The sequence below is a fragment of the Vulpes lagopus genome, chromosome 1, assembly GCF_018345385.1.
Source record: "Vulpes lagopus strain Blue_001 chromosome 1, ASM1834538v1, whole genome shotgun sequence".
In the NCBI taxonomy this organism is placed as follows: Eukaryota; Metazoa; Chordata; class Mammalia; order Carnivora; family Canidae; genus Vulpes; species Vulpes lagopus.
The window spans coordinates 161,853,645-161,870,584 of NC_054824.1; the positions used below are offsets into that span (position 1 = coordinate 161,853,645).

The window sequence follows — 16,940 nt, forward strand, 5'->3', positions numbered from 1 at the left end:
GGGGTCAGCACTTTCTGTGAGGGGCCAGATAGTGCATATTTTCAGCTTTAGGGACCCTACAGTCTCTGTTCCAGCTATTTAGCTCTGCCATTGAAATGTGAAAACAGCCACAGAAAGTGTGTAGATTAACTGGTATGACTGTATTCACTAAAACTTTATATAAGAAAGCAGTGGGTCAGATTTGGCCCAGGGACTGTAGATTGCCGCCTCCTGGTTTATATTAAACAAGGCTTTCCCTTTACTAGGATTTGGAGTATTGTGAAAAGAAAGCATGTAAGTCAGTCTTTTTAAGATGGTAGAAATTGGAACAGAGAAGAATCTTCCCCACTCTCGGATGGGGGTGGTATGAATTAGCACCCCAGATTATTGGGAGCCACTGGGATGTGTGCCTGATACCGCGTTGCTGACAGTATCAGGCGCAGAGCTAGGCTCTTTGGGGTTACAAAGATGAAAGACATAGTTCATGTTCATGGCATTCACAACCACCTGGGTAGAGAAGACAAGTAAAAAAGATAAAGTGCAGTGAATTATGTTGTTTCTAGAGCTAACAAATGTCTGTGGAACTATAGGAATCAGAAGAAAAGAGTACATACCAGAGACTGGAATGAGAGAGTGGGATCATGGCAGGCAGTAGGAAGAGGTGACACCTGAGCAGGGTCTAGACACATGGGTGGGTGCTCACTAGCAGTGGGAGAAGCGTGTGCAAAGTGTTAAGGTATAAGAATGGGACAGGTTGGTTTTCTGTCTTATCTCAATATGCAGTTGTCTTATAACCTTGAGTGGTGTTGATGGTGGACAGGTTTATGAGAATGGAGTAGTGAAGGATGAGAATGCTAGAGTGCAAGTCCTCCATATATGTCCTCTGTCTCTAGTGATTTCTGAACTCTGTGCTCTCCAAGGCAACTTGTCTCCCTTGGCTGTGCGCTCCACCCACCTGGCCTGGCCGTGCATGTCCAGCTATGGAGCACAGGTTGGAAATGCAGTTGCTGTCACAGAAAGCTCAGCCATTTGAGGAGGTGGTTTTCGAAACAGGAATATGAAGGCATGCTAATTGTGCACCACCACTACTTGGATTTCCAACTCGAGGGGTTCACATTTTAAGGAAAAAATGGTATTTCATGCCTCAAATGACACTCATAATAACAAAGAGCTTATATTTAAGCATTTACCAAGTAAAAATCTCATTTGCGATTTGCCATAACCTGTGAGATGGGTACTGCTCTTTCCTTCTTTGTGGAGGTGAAGGGACAGAGACTTAAGTTATATAGTCTGCCCAAGTTAGCAACTAGGAAATGGTGGAGCCCAGATTCCAACCCAATTTCAACTGCATAGAAACCCAGACAGATTCTGCAAGCAGGATTATTTTTATCCGCCCAGACCTCACATACCATCAATTTAAGTCTTCCGGTTCTCTGGCCACAGACATAATGTTTTATATGGAAAGAACTGACAGCTCCTACTTCCAGGATATTTTTCTTCCCAAAGAAAATATTAGAGCCTATGCAGAGATTTGTTGATGTATAATTGCTTTCAGGTATGAGGAGTCAGGAACTGAAAGAGTGTATTATATAAATCCAGGGCAAAGGAGAAATTTGTATATGAAGACCATTTTTAAAAAAAACCCAAAGCCTACTTGTGGGTAAAGTTTATAGAGCTGAGACTATTTTGGCTTTGTCTAAAAACTCTACATATCATTAAGTGATATAAGCTCATTCTTGGAATTTCAGACCACTTGCTTAATTAAACCCTTATGTTATCCCAATCACTGGCATAAAAGACTCTGAAATTTGTTGAGATCATCATTTTGTCTGTGTATATGCTGGCCTTTTAGGAACTAGAGAGTTGGTAAATGCTGCATTCTTTCATCTCTCTTAAAGAAATTGATAGCCCAACAAACCTGGCCACTGACCGGGTGACAGAGGACACGGCCACCGTCTCCTGGGACCCAGTGCAGGCCATCATCGACAAGTACATGGTGCGCTACACGTCTGCTGATGGGGACACCAGGGAGGTTCCAGTGGGGAAGGAGCAGAGCAGCACTGTCCTGACGGGCCTGAGGCCAGGTGTGGAGTACACGGTCCAGGTGTGGGCCCAGAAGGGGGCCCGGGAGAGCAAGAAGGCTGACACCAAGGCCCCAACAGGTAACAAGAAAAAGATGGTCAATCAGAGTTGAATTTTGAGTGTGTGGATTCTGAGTGTGCCTAGAGCCAAAGATGTGGCCTGACATGAGAGACCTTGCAAAGAAGGTCCTAAAGAGCAAAAAAGACAGTGAGTTCCAGTAGTGATCTCCGTGAGCTGATAGCTGGTAGGTGTCACTGCCTGATGCTGGTGAGCGGCTCACCATGCCACTCAGTCCACTGGAAGGGAGAAGTAAAGTTGTGCAGTGGCCGTGTGTTCAGCGGACTCAGCACAGATATTTATAGGCTCTGACCATTCCAGTGCTTGTGATAATCCTCTTAGAATGATTGCTCATGAAGTAGCCCTTGATAAAAGGATAAATTGGGTACCCTGGACGTTGTGGCAGATGTTCAGTGATTGATTTGATGTGCCTAATGTTGCTAAACAAAGATGTCATTCCTCTCACATTTTAGGGAGCTGAAAGCCAAGAAAGTATGTTAAGTTTACAATGAGTGGTCTTTTGAAATTGGGAACCAGGGGTTACCCTGTCCCTTGGCCACCAGCAGATTCTGGATGGGAATACCATTGCCTTGTGCTAAGAGAGTTCTAGAAGATAAAAATGACAGTGATGGGGTGGTGGGCATCCCTCCCATGGCTTCAAAGCTTAGGCTTTTCCAAATATTTTTTAAAAGAAATTGACAGCCCCAAAAACCTGGTGACTGACCGGGTGACAGAGGACACAGCCACCATCTCCTGGGACCCGGTGCGAGCGGTCATCGACAAGTACATGGTGCGCTACACGTCTGCTGATGGGGACACCAGGGAGGTTCCAGTGGGGAAGGAGCAGAGCAGCACTGTCCTGACGGGCCTGAGGCCAGGTGTGGAGTACACGGTCCAGGTGTGGGCCCAGAAGGGGGCCCGGGAGAGCAAGAAGGCTGACACCAAGGCCCCAACAGGTAAGAGGACATGCGTCACCACTGTGTTGCTGCTGAACTCATGGTCCATTTCAGTTGGTTTTCCTTCTGTGACCTTGGCAGAATGAGAGGTTTCAGGGAAATGCAGGTTGGTGTCCTTGCAGAGTCCACTGTGTCCCCCTTACTTCTATTTCATGGCTTCTCTTAGAATGCATAGCTCGTCTTGTCTCCAGGGTAGGTCTTTAAAAACTGATATTATTCCTCACATTCCTTTGTTCTCTGCATGTGCATCTTCTGTGTTGTTAACATGCTGAATGCTTTACCTGGTGAGGAGTAAATGTGATTGAAAGCAGGAGGGCTTGCCCTGGGGGAGGGAGCCTAACTGTAAATCCAAACCTACTTTGCTTTCCCTCCTCCCCTGTTTAAACCCTTTCTGTGGAGCTTGTTTTTTGTTTCTGCCCTTTTAGATGAATGGTTTAGGCAGAAATAATGAGAGTGTTTTGTTAGCTAAAAATAAGCAATATCTGATCACTTTAGTCCCCAATATGTATCATTTTAGTAATTAAAATATCTCTATCAATACTTCATTTAAAGTTCAAGTTTCTCCATTCCACTAGCTCAGGCCCTTGGCAGGCTAAGTGCCCGCCATTTGAAAGGGGTGTGTTCGGCTCCTCTTTGCTTTCCCTTCTGGTGCTTAGACCCCTTCCTTCCAGCATACTAACTGAGATTTTTTGACCCATTTATGTTTGGCACAACTTGGAGAGAGGAGAGGAGGAGAGCTAAGGGGTCTTACTTGACCATAACTGTCACAGCTGCCCTGGGCCTGCTGTGGGGCCTGATGTGTGTTAAAGCTAACGTGTCCCCTCATGGAGCACTTCTGCATGTTCTTCAGAGACCTTCTTACACTCCAGTCCTTCATTGTAATGATCCTGTTGCAGATGCATCTCTCCTGCTAGTCACTTGCTCACTTTCGTCCTGTCTGCACATGTGGGGTGCACTCCAGTGCCTTTCTGGTTGGGCCCACCTCATCCCTCTGGGTGAGCCTCTTGGACAGCTTCTAAAACAATCCGAAGTGGGCTCTTCTTTCCCTGGCCCACATCGGGCCCACAGGGAGCATGCATGCACCCTTTGTTCTTTCAACCAGATGTTCAGTTCTTTTGCAGTGCTGCAGCGTCTCACCGATCTGCATCAGAGCAAATGGCCATTTTCTCACCTCTTAGATATTTTAGGCACATGTCAGACACCAGCCCACAGTGGTCCCCAAGCTGTGGGCAGTGTTTCTCAATCTTGGCACTATTGGAATTTTTAGCTGGACAATTCTCTGTTGCCAGGGTCCATCTTGTGCACTGTAGGCTGTTTAACAGCATTCCTGGCCTCTACCCATTAAGCACCAGGAGCCTCCCTATCCCACACTGAATTGTGACAACAAAGTTGGTCTTGAGACGTTGCCAATCATTCCTGGTCAAGAACATTTGCTCCAGGGTATGCATAACCAGGTCTGTGAGGGATGCCATTGCAATTGCTTACTCGAGGTTTGGGTTTCCACCCATGAAGTTCACAGTATAACTCTGCCTAAAGAAATCCATTCTTGAAGTCCCGTCTCTTTGGCCTCTCCAACCTATTAAAGGGATGGTTGGTCAGCTAAGGGCCACAAGACTGTTGACCCTGCCTTGGCTGTGGGCTCTCAGGTTGGAATGTAGATACCAGTTTTCTTGGGGGTCATAACTCAAACCAAGATAAAAGAATCCTGCTTGAACATACTGTTGCACATCTGTGCCAGGACTTAGAAGCAAGGATTTTAGGGAAATGACTTTTGCAATGAACTATTTGGAACAAAGACATGCTATTATTTTCTTGGTGACTACATTTTTGAACACCTTCTCTGTGCATAGTATGGAGGAGCATAATTCTCATTCATAAAATATCAACAAAGTTATATCATTAATAATAACATGGTCATTGGGCATCTACTCTGTGCCAAAAATTGTCATAAAGGGCATATTATTAACTCATTTGATGTATAACATGTCTCTGGGGTATACACTAACATCTTCCTCTGCCTCTTCTTTCTACAGACACTAATATTCAATATTTTCAACGTCTCTTTTTACATTTTTTTGTCTGGGTTTTCAGACGACAGTGAGATATGTACAATAACTATTGGTCCTGTTTTATAAATGTAGAGAACTGAGGTGACTTACCCAAGGTCATGAGACCAATTAGTAATTTATGAAATTAGATGTATGTATGGAACATTAGCACTCAAAGGAACTTTAAAGGCTGTCCAACCAAAAAAAAAAAAAAAAAAAAAAAAAAGGAGGATTGCACTCAAACTCTTTCCAAAACCAAAAAATAAATAAAAAAATAAATAAATAAATAAATAAAGGCTGTCCAACTTAAACCCCAGATTCATAGATGATGAGACTGAGGCCCAACCAGAAGCAGCTGAGATGTGCAGGGCCATAGATTTTCTGACTCTGGACTTAGTTCTCTACCTTCCTGTGCTGGCTCCTTGAGGATCGAAGAGTCCAACCATGGAGGGAGGGTGTATGTCCATGAAACAACTGAAAACTGACATAGGAGATGGGAAAAACAGAAGAACAGGAAATTGCCTCCCTCTAAGCAACATAGTCTAATCTTTGGTGCTTGTTTGGTGCCCTTTAACTTTGCTTTCAGACATTGACAGCCCAACAAACCTGGTGACTGACCGGGTGACAGAGAACACGGCCACCATCTCCTGGGACCCAGTGCAAGCAATCATTGACAAGTACATGGTGCGCTATACATCTGCTGATGGGGACACGAAGGAGGTTCCAGTGGGGAAGGAGGAGAGCAGTACTGTCTTGACGGGCCTAAGGCCAGGTGTGGAGTACACAGTCCATGTGTGGGCCAAGAAAGGGGCCCAGGAGAGTAAAAAGGCCGACACCAAGGCCCCAACAGGTAATGGAGCATTGTTTTTTGAGAATGTAAAACCTAAACCTATGGCTGGTCAAGTTTTATTTTCTTGATTTGATACTGGCAGATTAGATGATTTATGGAAGGACAAGATGGTGTCCCTTCTTAAGAGACTGCACAGACCACCCTTCACCTCCCTTTTACATGTTATCTGAAACTAAGGAGCCCACCTTCACCTCATGAGAGAGAGTAAGGGGAAGGGCAGAGGGAGAGGAAGAGAATTTCAAGTAGACCAAGCGTTCAGCATGGAGCCTGACGTGGGGCTCCATCTCACCACCCTGAGTTCAGGACCTGAGCTGAAATCAAGAGTCAGACACTTAACCAACTGAGCCACCTAGGGGCCCCTTCTCATTTTTTAAAGAACAGATTTATTGAAATAAAATTTACTTTCTATAAAATGTATTCTCTTAGAGCATATACTTCAATGGTTTTTAGTAAATTTAACAACTATTACTAGTATCTAGTATCTATTACTAGTTCAGAAGATTTTCATTACTGAAGATTTCTGAAAAGAAACCCCTGGCCCATTAGCAGTCCCTCCCCATCCCTACTTCCCCCAGCCCTAGGAAACTACTACTTTTTATCTCTATAAGAGTTCCTGGTTCTGACATTTCATATAAAAGGATCTATACAACATGTGGCCTTTTGAGACTGGCTTTATTAACTACATGGAATATTTTCAAGGTTTATCCATGTTGTAGCATGTGTCAGCACTTTATTTTCTTGCCAAATAATATTCCATTGTATGGATGTAATACATTGTGTTTATCTATTTGTAACTTGAGCATTTGGGTTGTTTCTGTTTTTTGACTATAGTGACTAGGGATACTATGAGCATTTGTGCTCAGATTTTTGTGTGGACATTCTTTGGAATTTATGCCTATGAGTGGAATTGCTAGGTCATATGGTAACTCTATGTTTAACTTTTTGAGGAATGACCAAATTGTTTCCAGAGTTGTGGCACCATTTATCATACCCACCAGCAATGAATAAGGGTTGTATTCCTCATTTACTTGGTCCTCAGAGGCATTTGGTGAGATGGGTTGAACAGGGATAAATATCCCCATTTTATAGTTGAGAAACCTCAAATGCAGAAAGGTGAATAAATTTTTATAAGATATGAAATTAGTTGATGATTCATGAAGTCAGATTTGTAGAATATTCATGGAATATTATGGTACCTTAGTATCTACATAGTAAGGCCCACATTTTATAAAGAAGGAACCCAGGCTCAGCTAGAGGCAGTAGAGCCACCTGTCCAGGGCCACAGCTGGCTGAAGACAGAGCTGGGCCTAGACCCCTGGACTGTTGGCTCTGCTCAAGGCTTTTCCTGCACCTCTGTTCTACATATCTGGGCTGGAACTTGAACTTTGCTCTCTGACTCTGGATACTAGTGCTCATTCTACTGTCTTGTGCTGCCTCCTTGAGGATCCAAAAGTCTAGCCATGGAGAGAGGGTCTACATCCATGAAATAACTGAAAACGGACATAGGAGATAGGAAAAACAGAAGAACAGGAAACTGCCTCCCTCCAAGCAACATGATCTAATTCTTTGGTGCTTGTTAATGGTGCACTTTAACCTTGCTTTCAGACATTGACAGCCCAACAAACCTGGTGACCGACCGGGTAACAGAGGACACGGCCACCATCTCCTGGACTCCCGTGCAGGCCATCATCGACAAGTACATGGTGCGCTATACGTCTGCTGATGGGGACACCAGGGAGGTTCCAGTGGGGAAGGAGCAGAGCAGCACTGTCCTGACGGGCCTGAGGCCAGGTGTGGAGTACATGGTCCAGGTGTGGGCCCAGAAGGGGGCCCGGGAGAGCAAGAAGGCTGACACCAAGGCCCCAACAGGTAACAAGAAAAAGATGGTCAATCAGAGTTGAATTTTGAGTGTGTGGATTCTGAGTGTGCCTAGAGCCAAAGATGTGGCCTGACATGAGAGACCTTGCAAAGAAGGTCCTAAAGAGCAAAAAAGACAGTGAGTTCCAGTAGTGATCTCCGTGAGCTGATAGCTGGTAGCTGTCACTGCCTGATGCTGGTGAGCGGCTCACCATACCACTCAGTCCACTGGAAGGGAGAAGTAAAGTTGTGCAGTGGCCGTGTGTTCAGCGGACTCAGCAAAGATGTTTATAGGCTCTGACCATTCCAGTGCTTGTGATAATCCTCTTAGAATGATTGCTCATGAAGTAGCCCTTGATAAAAGGATAAATTGGGTACCCTGGATGTTGTGGCAGATGTTCAGTGATTGATTTGATGTGCCTAATGTTGCTAAACAAAGATGTCATTCCTCTCACATTTTAGGGAGCTGAAAGCCAAGAAAGTATGTTAAGTTTACAATGAGTGGTCTTTTGAAATTGGGAACCAGGGGTTACCCTGTCCCTTGGCCACCAGCAGATTCTGGATGGGAATACCATTGCCTTGTGCTAAGAGAGTTCTAGAAGATAAAAATGACAGTGATGGGGTGGTGGGCATCCCTCCCATGGCTTCAAAGCTTAGGCTTTTCCAAATATTTTTTAAAAGAAATTGACAGCCCCAAAAACCTGGTGACTGACCGGGTGACAGAGGACACAGCCACCATCTCCTGGGACCCGGTGCGAGCGGTCATCGACAAGTACATGGTGCGCTACACGTCTGCTGATGGGGACACCAGGGAGGTTCCAGTGGGGAAGGAGCAGAGCAGCACTGTCCTGACGGGCCTGAGGCCAGGTGTGGAGTACACAGTCCAGGTGTGGGCTCAGAAGGGGGCCAGGGAGAGTAAGAAGGCTGACACCAAGGCCCCAACAGGTAATGGAACATTGTTCTTTGAGAATGTAAAACCTAAACCTATGGCTGATCAAATTTGATTTCTTGCTTTGACACTAGCAGACTAGATGATTTATGGAGGAGCAGGATAGTGTCCCCTCATAAGTGACTACACACACTGTCCCCTACCTCCCTTTAACTGGTTTTCTCACAAGTCAGGTCTTGTGGCAGTTTCAAGCTACAATTTTGCCATAATTGGATGGTAATGCCCGGGGACTCCTTATCTGAGTGCATGAATATTTCATTGTGGACAGTGTTAAGGGTCTCTCTCACCATGTTTTCAGTAGGAACAGAAAATGAAAGTTAAATGTTAGTATTAATAATAATATGTTGAAAATTCAACTTTGAAAAATAGACTTTATGTCTACCAGAGCAAGTAGACATATGTGTGTGCTTTAGCATGAATGAATTTAGCATGAATGAATCATGATAATTCTGGTTTTAAGGGTAAGGATAACTTCTATGTTTTATTCTAATTTTATTGTGAAAGAGCTGTAAGGCTATATTTCTGTAGTGATTTAACCAGCAAACCAGCACTACAAGCGAATCTACTATATATAAAGCATATTAAAGCTGATTTTTAATTTGGCTGATTCATTTAACAAGGTTTGCTGAGCATTTACCATGTGCTCTGTTCTCTATGAGGCTGTGGGAACTCCAGAGGAATGGGAGATGGCCCTCTTCCTCTGTGAGCTGACATTTGCATCTGGCTATTAGAATCATCTTCTATGAAATCAGAAGTCTTCATTGACATGATGCGAGAAACAAAATTATTGCTGCTTGTGAGCATGGATGTGTCTTCTTTAACCCTACACACTACCTAACACCATGCCTTGTACATGGAAGGAGTTTGACATATGCTTACTAAATAAATGATGGAATTTGTTTTATTAAACCCTTGGTGGAGGTAATAGTTAGATTTGCAGATTTTGGTTTACTGTGCTTTCTTCCTGAGGAGCCAAAGTCTGTCTGGGGAGAGAAGATGTACCTCATGAAGTAGTTAGAGGATAGGTGATGGAGAAACCATAAAACATGAAAGGGTCCCACCCCAAGCAAAATGACCATGAGGTCCTGTACTCTGGGACCTATTAATAGTGCATGTTGATCAGTACTTTTCTTTTTAGACATTGACAGCCCCAAAAACCTGGTGACCAACCAGGTGACAGAGAACACGGCCACCATCTCCTGGGACCCGGTGCAGGCCATCATCGACAAGTACATGGTGCGCTACACGTCTGCTGATGGGGACACCAGGGAGGTTCCAGTGGGGAAGGAGCAGAGAAGCACCGTCCTGACGGGCCTGAGGCCAGGTGTGGAGTACACAGTCCAGGTGTGGGCTCAGAAGGGGGCCCGAGAGAGTAAGAAGGCTGACACCAAGGCACCAACAGGTAACAGGACGGAGGAGAAAAGAAACTAGGGTCATCACTTTGGGCTGATCTGTCTCTGCTAGTTATGCCCCTGCTGCTTTTGGGGTTGGTGACTAAGGGACTACTTTAGGAAAGTTGCTGTAAAAAAACTTTATTCCTAAAGAAAAATCCAAGTGTGGTTACGGACTCCATACTGAGCCGTCCTGTGAAGGTCTTAAAACTCTCTTCCCAAGCCTGTTTTAATTGCTGTGCCTTTCAGTGATAACAGATTATAGGGAATAGGGTAAAGCCAATATAAAATTCCTAAAAACACTGGATTAGGAGCCGTTTTGTGACAAGCTGTTTTATGTAGGTTGGTCTTAATAGATGCTATGTAGTTTTGAGGAGCAAGTGTTGCCTTGACAGGTTGGAGCTCTGTGTCTATTTCAGTAGACAGCTAAGTTTTGATGAGCATCTTCCAAAAGCCAGACCTGGGAAGCAGTGACAAACAAGACAAATATGATTCCTACTCTCTTAAAGTCCAGTGGGAAAGCTAGACAATCAACAAGCAAACAAACTTATAACTGTAAACTGTAGTAAGTTTTGTGACAGACATGAACATGGTGCAGGTAGAAAGAATAACAGGGTAGGGATGTTTCTTGGAAGCAAAGCAATATACATTGCTAAGAACGTCCAAATAACATTTGCTTAAATAAGAAAGAAATTTATTCTCATCTGTGGACTGGCCAGAGGGTAAGTAGGCCAAGGCTGACTGGGGAGCTCCATGGCACAGGAAAGCCAGGCTCCTTCCTTCTTGCTGTTCAGTTATCCCTAGGGAGTGGCCTCCATCTACATGGTCATCTTCCACCCACATTCTGGTAGAGGAAAGGGAAAGGTGTGACTGGAACATTTCACACGTTCTTCACTTCTTCTCACATTCCACTGGCCAGATCCAAGATGCAATGCCAGACTTTACTACAAGAAAGGCTGGTGAATGAGGTCTTCAGCTGGGTGATCATGTGCCTAGCCTACACTTCTGTTATACTGCCCTGTTCAACACAGTAGCCATTAGCCTCATGTGGCTATTTAGACATTAATTAATTAAAAGTAATTAAATGACTTTCAGAGCTGTACTAGACACATTTCAAGAGGTCAGTAGGCACACTGGTTAATGGCCATTGTGTTGGACAGTGCAGGGTATTTCCATCATTACAGAGAGATCCATTGGATAGTATGCTTATGGAATAAGGGGAGAATGAGTATTAGGGAAGACTCACCATTTCTGGCAGAGGGAAGGGGGTGCTTGATAGCTCTAAGCAGAAACAGCTGAGATGCCTGGAGAGCTGTGAGGGGGCTGGTGTTGCTGGGGCAGAGAGGGTGAGAGAGGAAGTGGCTTGGAGTGAGGTGGGAAGGAAGCCAGTCACTCACACAGGACTGCATGGTATCTGCAATGGAGAGTGTGTTGTATTTATTAGAAGAAGAGCAACATGATGTGGTATGTTTAAAAAAGATTATTTAGGCCACAGTGAGGAGAATTAGTGGAGGACATAACAGGAGTAGCACTAGGAAGGTTACTGAAGGAAGAGTCCAGTGTAAAATTCCAGCAAGAGGTGGTGACGGCCATTGGGAAAGAGGAGGGGGGGATACCTGGGTACAGGTTTTGGATATATGAATGCCAGTATTTGCTGATGGATGAGATGTGAGGCAGGAAGAAAGGGAATCAGGTATGACCTGTGTTTCTGGCTTGAGCAACATGGAAAGTTGGGGCAACATTTTCTGAGAGGGGAGACTAAGAGATAAATAGGCTCAGGGAGGAATGTTAAGGCTTTTAGACATTTGAACTGGAGAAACTTGTGAAATTCCTTGGTCTTTTGAGTGATTTATTTATTGATTCTATAAATATTGGTCAAGTGTCCAGTACCTATGAGATGCTGTGGTGGATATTCAGTTGCAGATGCAAGCCAGGGGCTCAGGTCTCAGGGAGAAGAGAGCATCAGTTGGTATTCAAAGCCATGGACATGGATGAGGTCACTTAGGGAGAGTGTAGAGAGAGGAAGAGGGGGCACCGGAGGCTCATTTCCAGGTTGCTGACCAAGGAGACAGAGGAAGAGTCAGGCAGTTAGGAGAAAACCAGGGGAGGGTGTAGTCATGGAAGCCAAGAGTGTTTTAAGACAAAGGGAGTGGATCAACTCTACCAAATGCTGCTAAAAGTCCAGTGAGGTGAGGATGACGAGCGTGCATTGGATTTGGCGATGTGAAGTTGGGGGTGACATATATGGGAGGCTTTAGTGGTGTGCTTTTAGTGAAAAGTGCCAAACTTCATTGAATGGAAGAGTTGAATGGGAGGGGAGGAGTGAAGGGAAGGTATGAGAAGTCTGTCAGTTAAGGGGTGCAGAGGGGCAGGAGGTCCTACAGCTTGCAGTCTGGGAACGACAGTAGAGGAGGAGCCCAGTGGTGCCAGAGAGCACACAGATGAAAAGGAGCAAAGTCCCTCAGAAGATGCAATTCAGAGCAAAGTAGGGCCTGTCTGGGTTTTAACACAAGGGAACAGCAGGATCTCGGGTAAGTCTTTTTCGCTTCTCTGGGCCTCCCTTCTCTTCCCCTTTTATAAAAGGCAAGAGAGTCAGAAGATCTGACTTCTCACCTCTGAGATTCTTTTTTTTTTTTTTTCTTTTCACCTCTGAGATTCTGTGAAGCAAAATAACCAGATACCACAGAGATAATAAGAGGAGATTCTTCAACAGCAATTTGGGCAGCTTATCTTGTTGCTCAGGAGACTTTTATTGTTACTTCTGTGGAAACTAGAGAGTCAGAAAATTTCCATCTTGATGAACTTGACAAAGACCTAATTCCTCCCAGTTGTGATACCCAGTGGTTTATTTCCCTGGAAAATGGAAACCAGGAGCCTTCCACTCTTGTTTGCAATGGAATTATACTGTTATTAAAGATAATTTGGATGGAGAGCTCCTGGTGATGGGGTGGTGGGATGGCCTCTCTCAGTTCTAAAATTTGGCCTTTCCTTTTTAAAAAGAAATTGACAGCCCCCAAAACCTGGTGACCAACCGGGTGACAGAGGACACGGCCACCATCTCCTGGGACCCGGTGCGAGCGGTCATCGACAAGTACATGGTGCGCTACACGTCTGCTGATGGGGACACCAGGGAGGTTCCAGTAGGGAAGGAGCAGAGCAGCACTGTCCTGACGGGCCTGAGGCCAGGTGTGGAGTACACGGTCCAGGTGTGGGCCCAGAAGGGGGCCCGGGAGAGCAAGAAGGCTGACACCAAGGCCCTGACAGGTACTGGGACTAGAAACCCTGTGCATCCATCAGAACAGTCTTCCTCCATCCCTGGGATGCCGAGGGGACCAGGGAGGGCAGCTGTTTCACCCAAGGCCATTCCCCAGAGTGGTTTCCTCTTTACCTTTCTGAGGTAATAGGTAGGTGTGACAGTTTTGATGAAGAACTGTGTAGAGGAGACCATGTGAAAGTAAAGCCATGTGGCTCTTCCAGGTGGTTATGCACAAGTAGCCTCTCTCACCATCCCCTCCACCCTGCCCAGCTCGCAGGCTCTCCACCTAGATGTCAGAACCTGGTTGGCCCCAGCTCCAGTTTGGAGAAGAGAGAGGCAAGGAAGCTCTTCTGCCTCCATCTCCCTCACTGGGACCCGGGAAGCTCACTGTGCCCACCCTGACATCCTCATCCTGTCTCTTGGAACAGTCTGGGCAAGGCCTGGCCATCTTCTTTGTGGCCGGCTACACCACGTGTGGCCACCAGAGTTAGATGGCCCTTGGATTTCTTTATCAGTTACAATCAGCAGGGGTTTTTTAATTTAAAAAAGTAAAGTATACCTGTAGTAAGAATTTTCAAACTAAACAAAGGTATGTAGAAAGAAAAACTCTTCTATGCCCCAGACTCCCTAATAGCCAGTGCAGTTCTCTAGAGGCAACCAGTCCCTCCCTCCCTCTCTCCTACTCCCCTGTTCTTTCTTTGTCTGCTCCCTCATTATCTTCTCTTTGCTTCACTCTTGCCATTTTTAAAGACAACAGTGTTAGCATCTTTCTGCTGCACAGAAATTGGAAGTAACCAAGACAGAGCTCTCAAGCCCATAACCAGGGACTTGGTCGGCAAAGAGCTAGTGGAGGCCAGCTTAAGATATTTAAATAGTTAAGGGTTTGCTTAATTTTTGAAATCAGGAAATTCAGTTTTGTGGTGTGATGGAAAGAAGATCCATACCAGATGTTACGCTTTAGAAAGTCAGACCAAGCTGATATTACCGAAACTCAGAATTTGTCAAAACATCTTAATTCAAAACAACAGCTGCCTGATTTCTATTAAAATATTGCAATTCTGTTCTCAGCTGAAATGCTACTGGGTAGAAAATAGCTTGGAGACATCTTTTTTGGGAACTTCTAAATTAAAATCATCTTCTGTGATGATTTTTCAAAATGGAAATTTTCATTCAATATCTTATTTGGTTAAAAAAATGAGACATCTGACCAATTAATATGGTGTTGACTAGAATTTTTGCTGAGCTTTAGTTTCCTTGGTCTACAGTATGCACGCACACACCCGTGTATTCAGGGTCAGAGGAAAAAGATCTGCTTTTCCTCCTCTCCTCTCCTCTCCTCTCCTCTCCTCTCCTCTCCTCTCCTCTCCTCTCCTCTCCTCTCCTCTCCTCCCCTCTTTTCTTTTCTTTTCTTTTCTTTTCTTTTCTTTTCTTTTCTTTTCTTTCTTTCTTTTCTTTTCTCTTTTCTTTTCTTTTCTTTCTCCTTCCTTCCTTCCTTCCTTCCTTCCTTCCTTCCTTCCTTCCTTCCTTCCTTCCTTCCTTCCTTCCTTCCTTCCTTCCCTCCCTCCCTCCTCTCTTTCTCTCTCTTTCTCTCCTTTTCACAAGCACCCCACTGCTTCCCTAGGCTTTCTGTACAGCATATACATCTAAGGCCATATATTTAGTTATGTAACAGATAGAACTTTATATTCCCATGCCAACTTAATGTTTATCACATTCTTCGTGTTGGTCAGAATCTCAGCAAATTGAGGGTCATGCTCCCTCACCAGGGCTGTGTGTACAGTCCTGGGAAGTTTCCCAGTGCTAAGCATGGAGAGGCAGGCTGAATGCCTGGAGTTGGATCATCTTTCCAGATAGGTGTTTGCTGAGATCCCTGGTTTCTGGGCTCAGGGCCTTTTCAGACCTGAATTCTCTCAGTATCCCATGCCCCTTTGGGAACCCTGCCATCTCTGAGAACCCCTCTGCTACTCTAGATTGCTCATACCCATCATTCTTGGAGAATCTGCACCCACTCAACCCCTTCCTCTTTAATCCCCTTGTTCTCAGTCAGTGTGTGCTTTTGGAAACAAGGGTCATAAGGGGCTGGTGGCAAGGAAGAGCAGACAGGAGGAAACTGTTACTTGCTGGACAGGAGGAAAAGAAATGGGAGGAGAAGTAGGGAGAAAATATGTTGGGGCATCTGGGTGGCTCAGTGGTTGAGCATTTTCCTTTGGCTCAGGTCATGATTCTGGGGTCCTGGGCTTGATCAGTCCTACATCAGGCTCCCCAAAGGGAGCCTGCTTTACCTCTGCCTATGTCTCTGCCTCTGCCCCTCTCTGTGTCTCTCATGAATAGATAAGTAAATTCCTAAAAAAAAAAAAAAAATTAACACATCAAAAATGATCGTGCCCTCGTTGGAATAATACTTAGTAATCATAATTATCTGGCCTTTTATATACAGACATCGACCCTCCCAAAAACCTTCGTCCATCTGCTGTAACACAGTCCGGAGGGGTGTTGACCTGGACATCCCCCTCTGCTCAGATTGATGGCTACATTCTCACCTACCAATTCCCAGATGGCACCATTAAGGTACTGGAAACTTCTTGGTTTTTCCTCTTGGTACCCATGTCCCACCTCTGTATGAAGCAGGTGACTTGGGCCCCCCAGTTTGAATGCCAGTGTGATGGTGACCTCCTGAGAAATGAGCTGATCCTTAGTGATCATCTGCTGTGGTAAGGGAAGGTGCTACACAGTTACTTGTTGACATCATACATGTGGCCTCATTTCATAAGACTAACCTTTGTGCCCACTCCTAGCTGACCATTGCATATTTGCTGGGCACACATCTGTCCCGTGTTATTTTTTTTATTGTTTGTCTTTCCCAATTAATATTAGCTCCACGAGGACAAGGACTTTTTGTCTTTTTTATCTATCACTGTATATTGAAAGTGCTTAGAACCTGGCACACAAGAGGTGCTCAGTAAATATTTATTGAATGAATTGATTAACCCTCATTTCAAGAGTTATACCTCCCACCTGGAATCCAAGGGCCAGCATATTTTTGTAACTTGTTCTGATAGAAAATTCTTCTTTCTTCTCAGCAAGAAAGAAGGGAGGAAAGGGAAAAGGAAGGGCGCTTTGATTTATTCATGATCTCAGTGATTGCTTATGCCAGCTCACCAAGGAAAGTTAGCCCTGTGTTTGTAGAGGAAATAAGATAGGTTCTGAAGGAAGTATTGAGAGGCCACTTCTGGCCTGCTTTGCATATCAGTGGTCACTTTTATTTCCCTTGTTGGCTTGTCAGCCCAGCATTGCCAGCCTTGATGGCTTTAGCTGGTGTCCCAGCATGCATCTGGAGGCTGAGGTTCCCAGGAGACCTGGTGGGGGCTCCCCCAGGGGCAGGACCTGTTGCTGGCTCTCTGCTGGTGCTTCCAGCAGGTTGAATCTCCGTGTCACCAGCCTCCAGGGAAGCTCCTGGGACCCACTTGGGTGCTACCAAGCCCTCAAAGAAACAAAACATCATCATCTCAGAGAAC

General features: G+C 45.0%; 1 protein-coding gene across 1 annotated transcript in view; it reads left to right on the forward strand.

Moving 5' to 3' along the window:
• Positions 1 to 16,940, forward strand: part of TNN (tenascin N) — a 55,055-nt gene that overhangs the window by 18,382 nt on the left and 19,733 nt on the right. The window contains exons 7-12 of the mRNA XM_041761393.1: positions 2,811 to 3,074; positions 5,709 to 5,972; positions 8,511 to 8,774; positions 9,917 to 10,180; positions 13,170 to 13,433; positions 15,863 to 15,993. Coding sequence (XP_041617327.1) covers positions 2,811 to 3,074; positions 5,709 to 5,972; positions 8,511 to 8,774; positions 9,917 to 10,180; positions 13,170 to 13,433; positions 15,863 to 15,993 — 1,451 coding nt within the window. The remainder of the gene's footprint in view (positions 1 to 2,810; positions 3,075 to 5,708; positions 5,973 to 8,510; positions 8,775 to 9,916; positions 10,181 to 13,169; positions 13,434 to 15,862; positions 15,994 to 16,940) is intronic.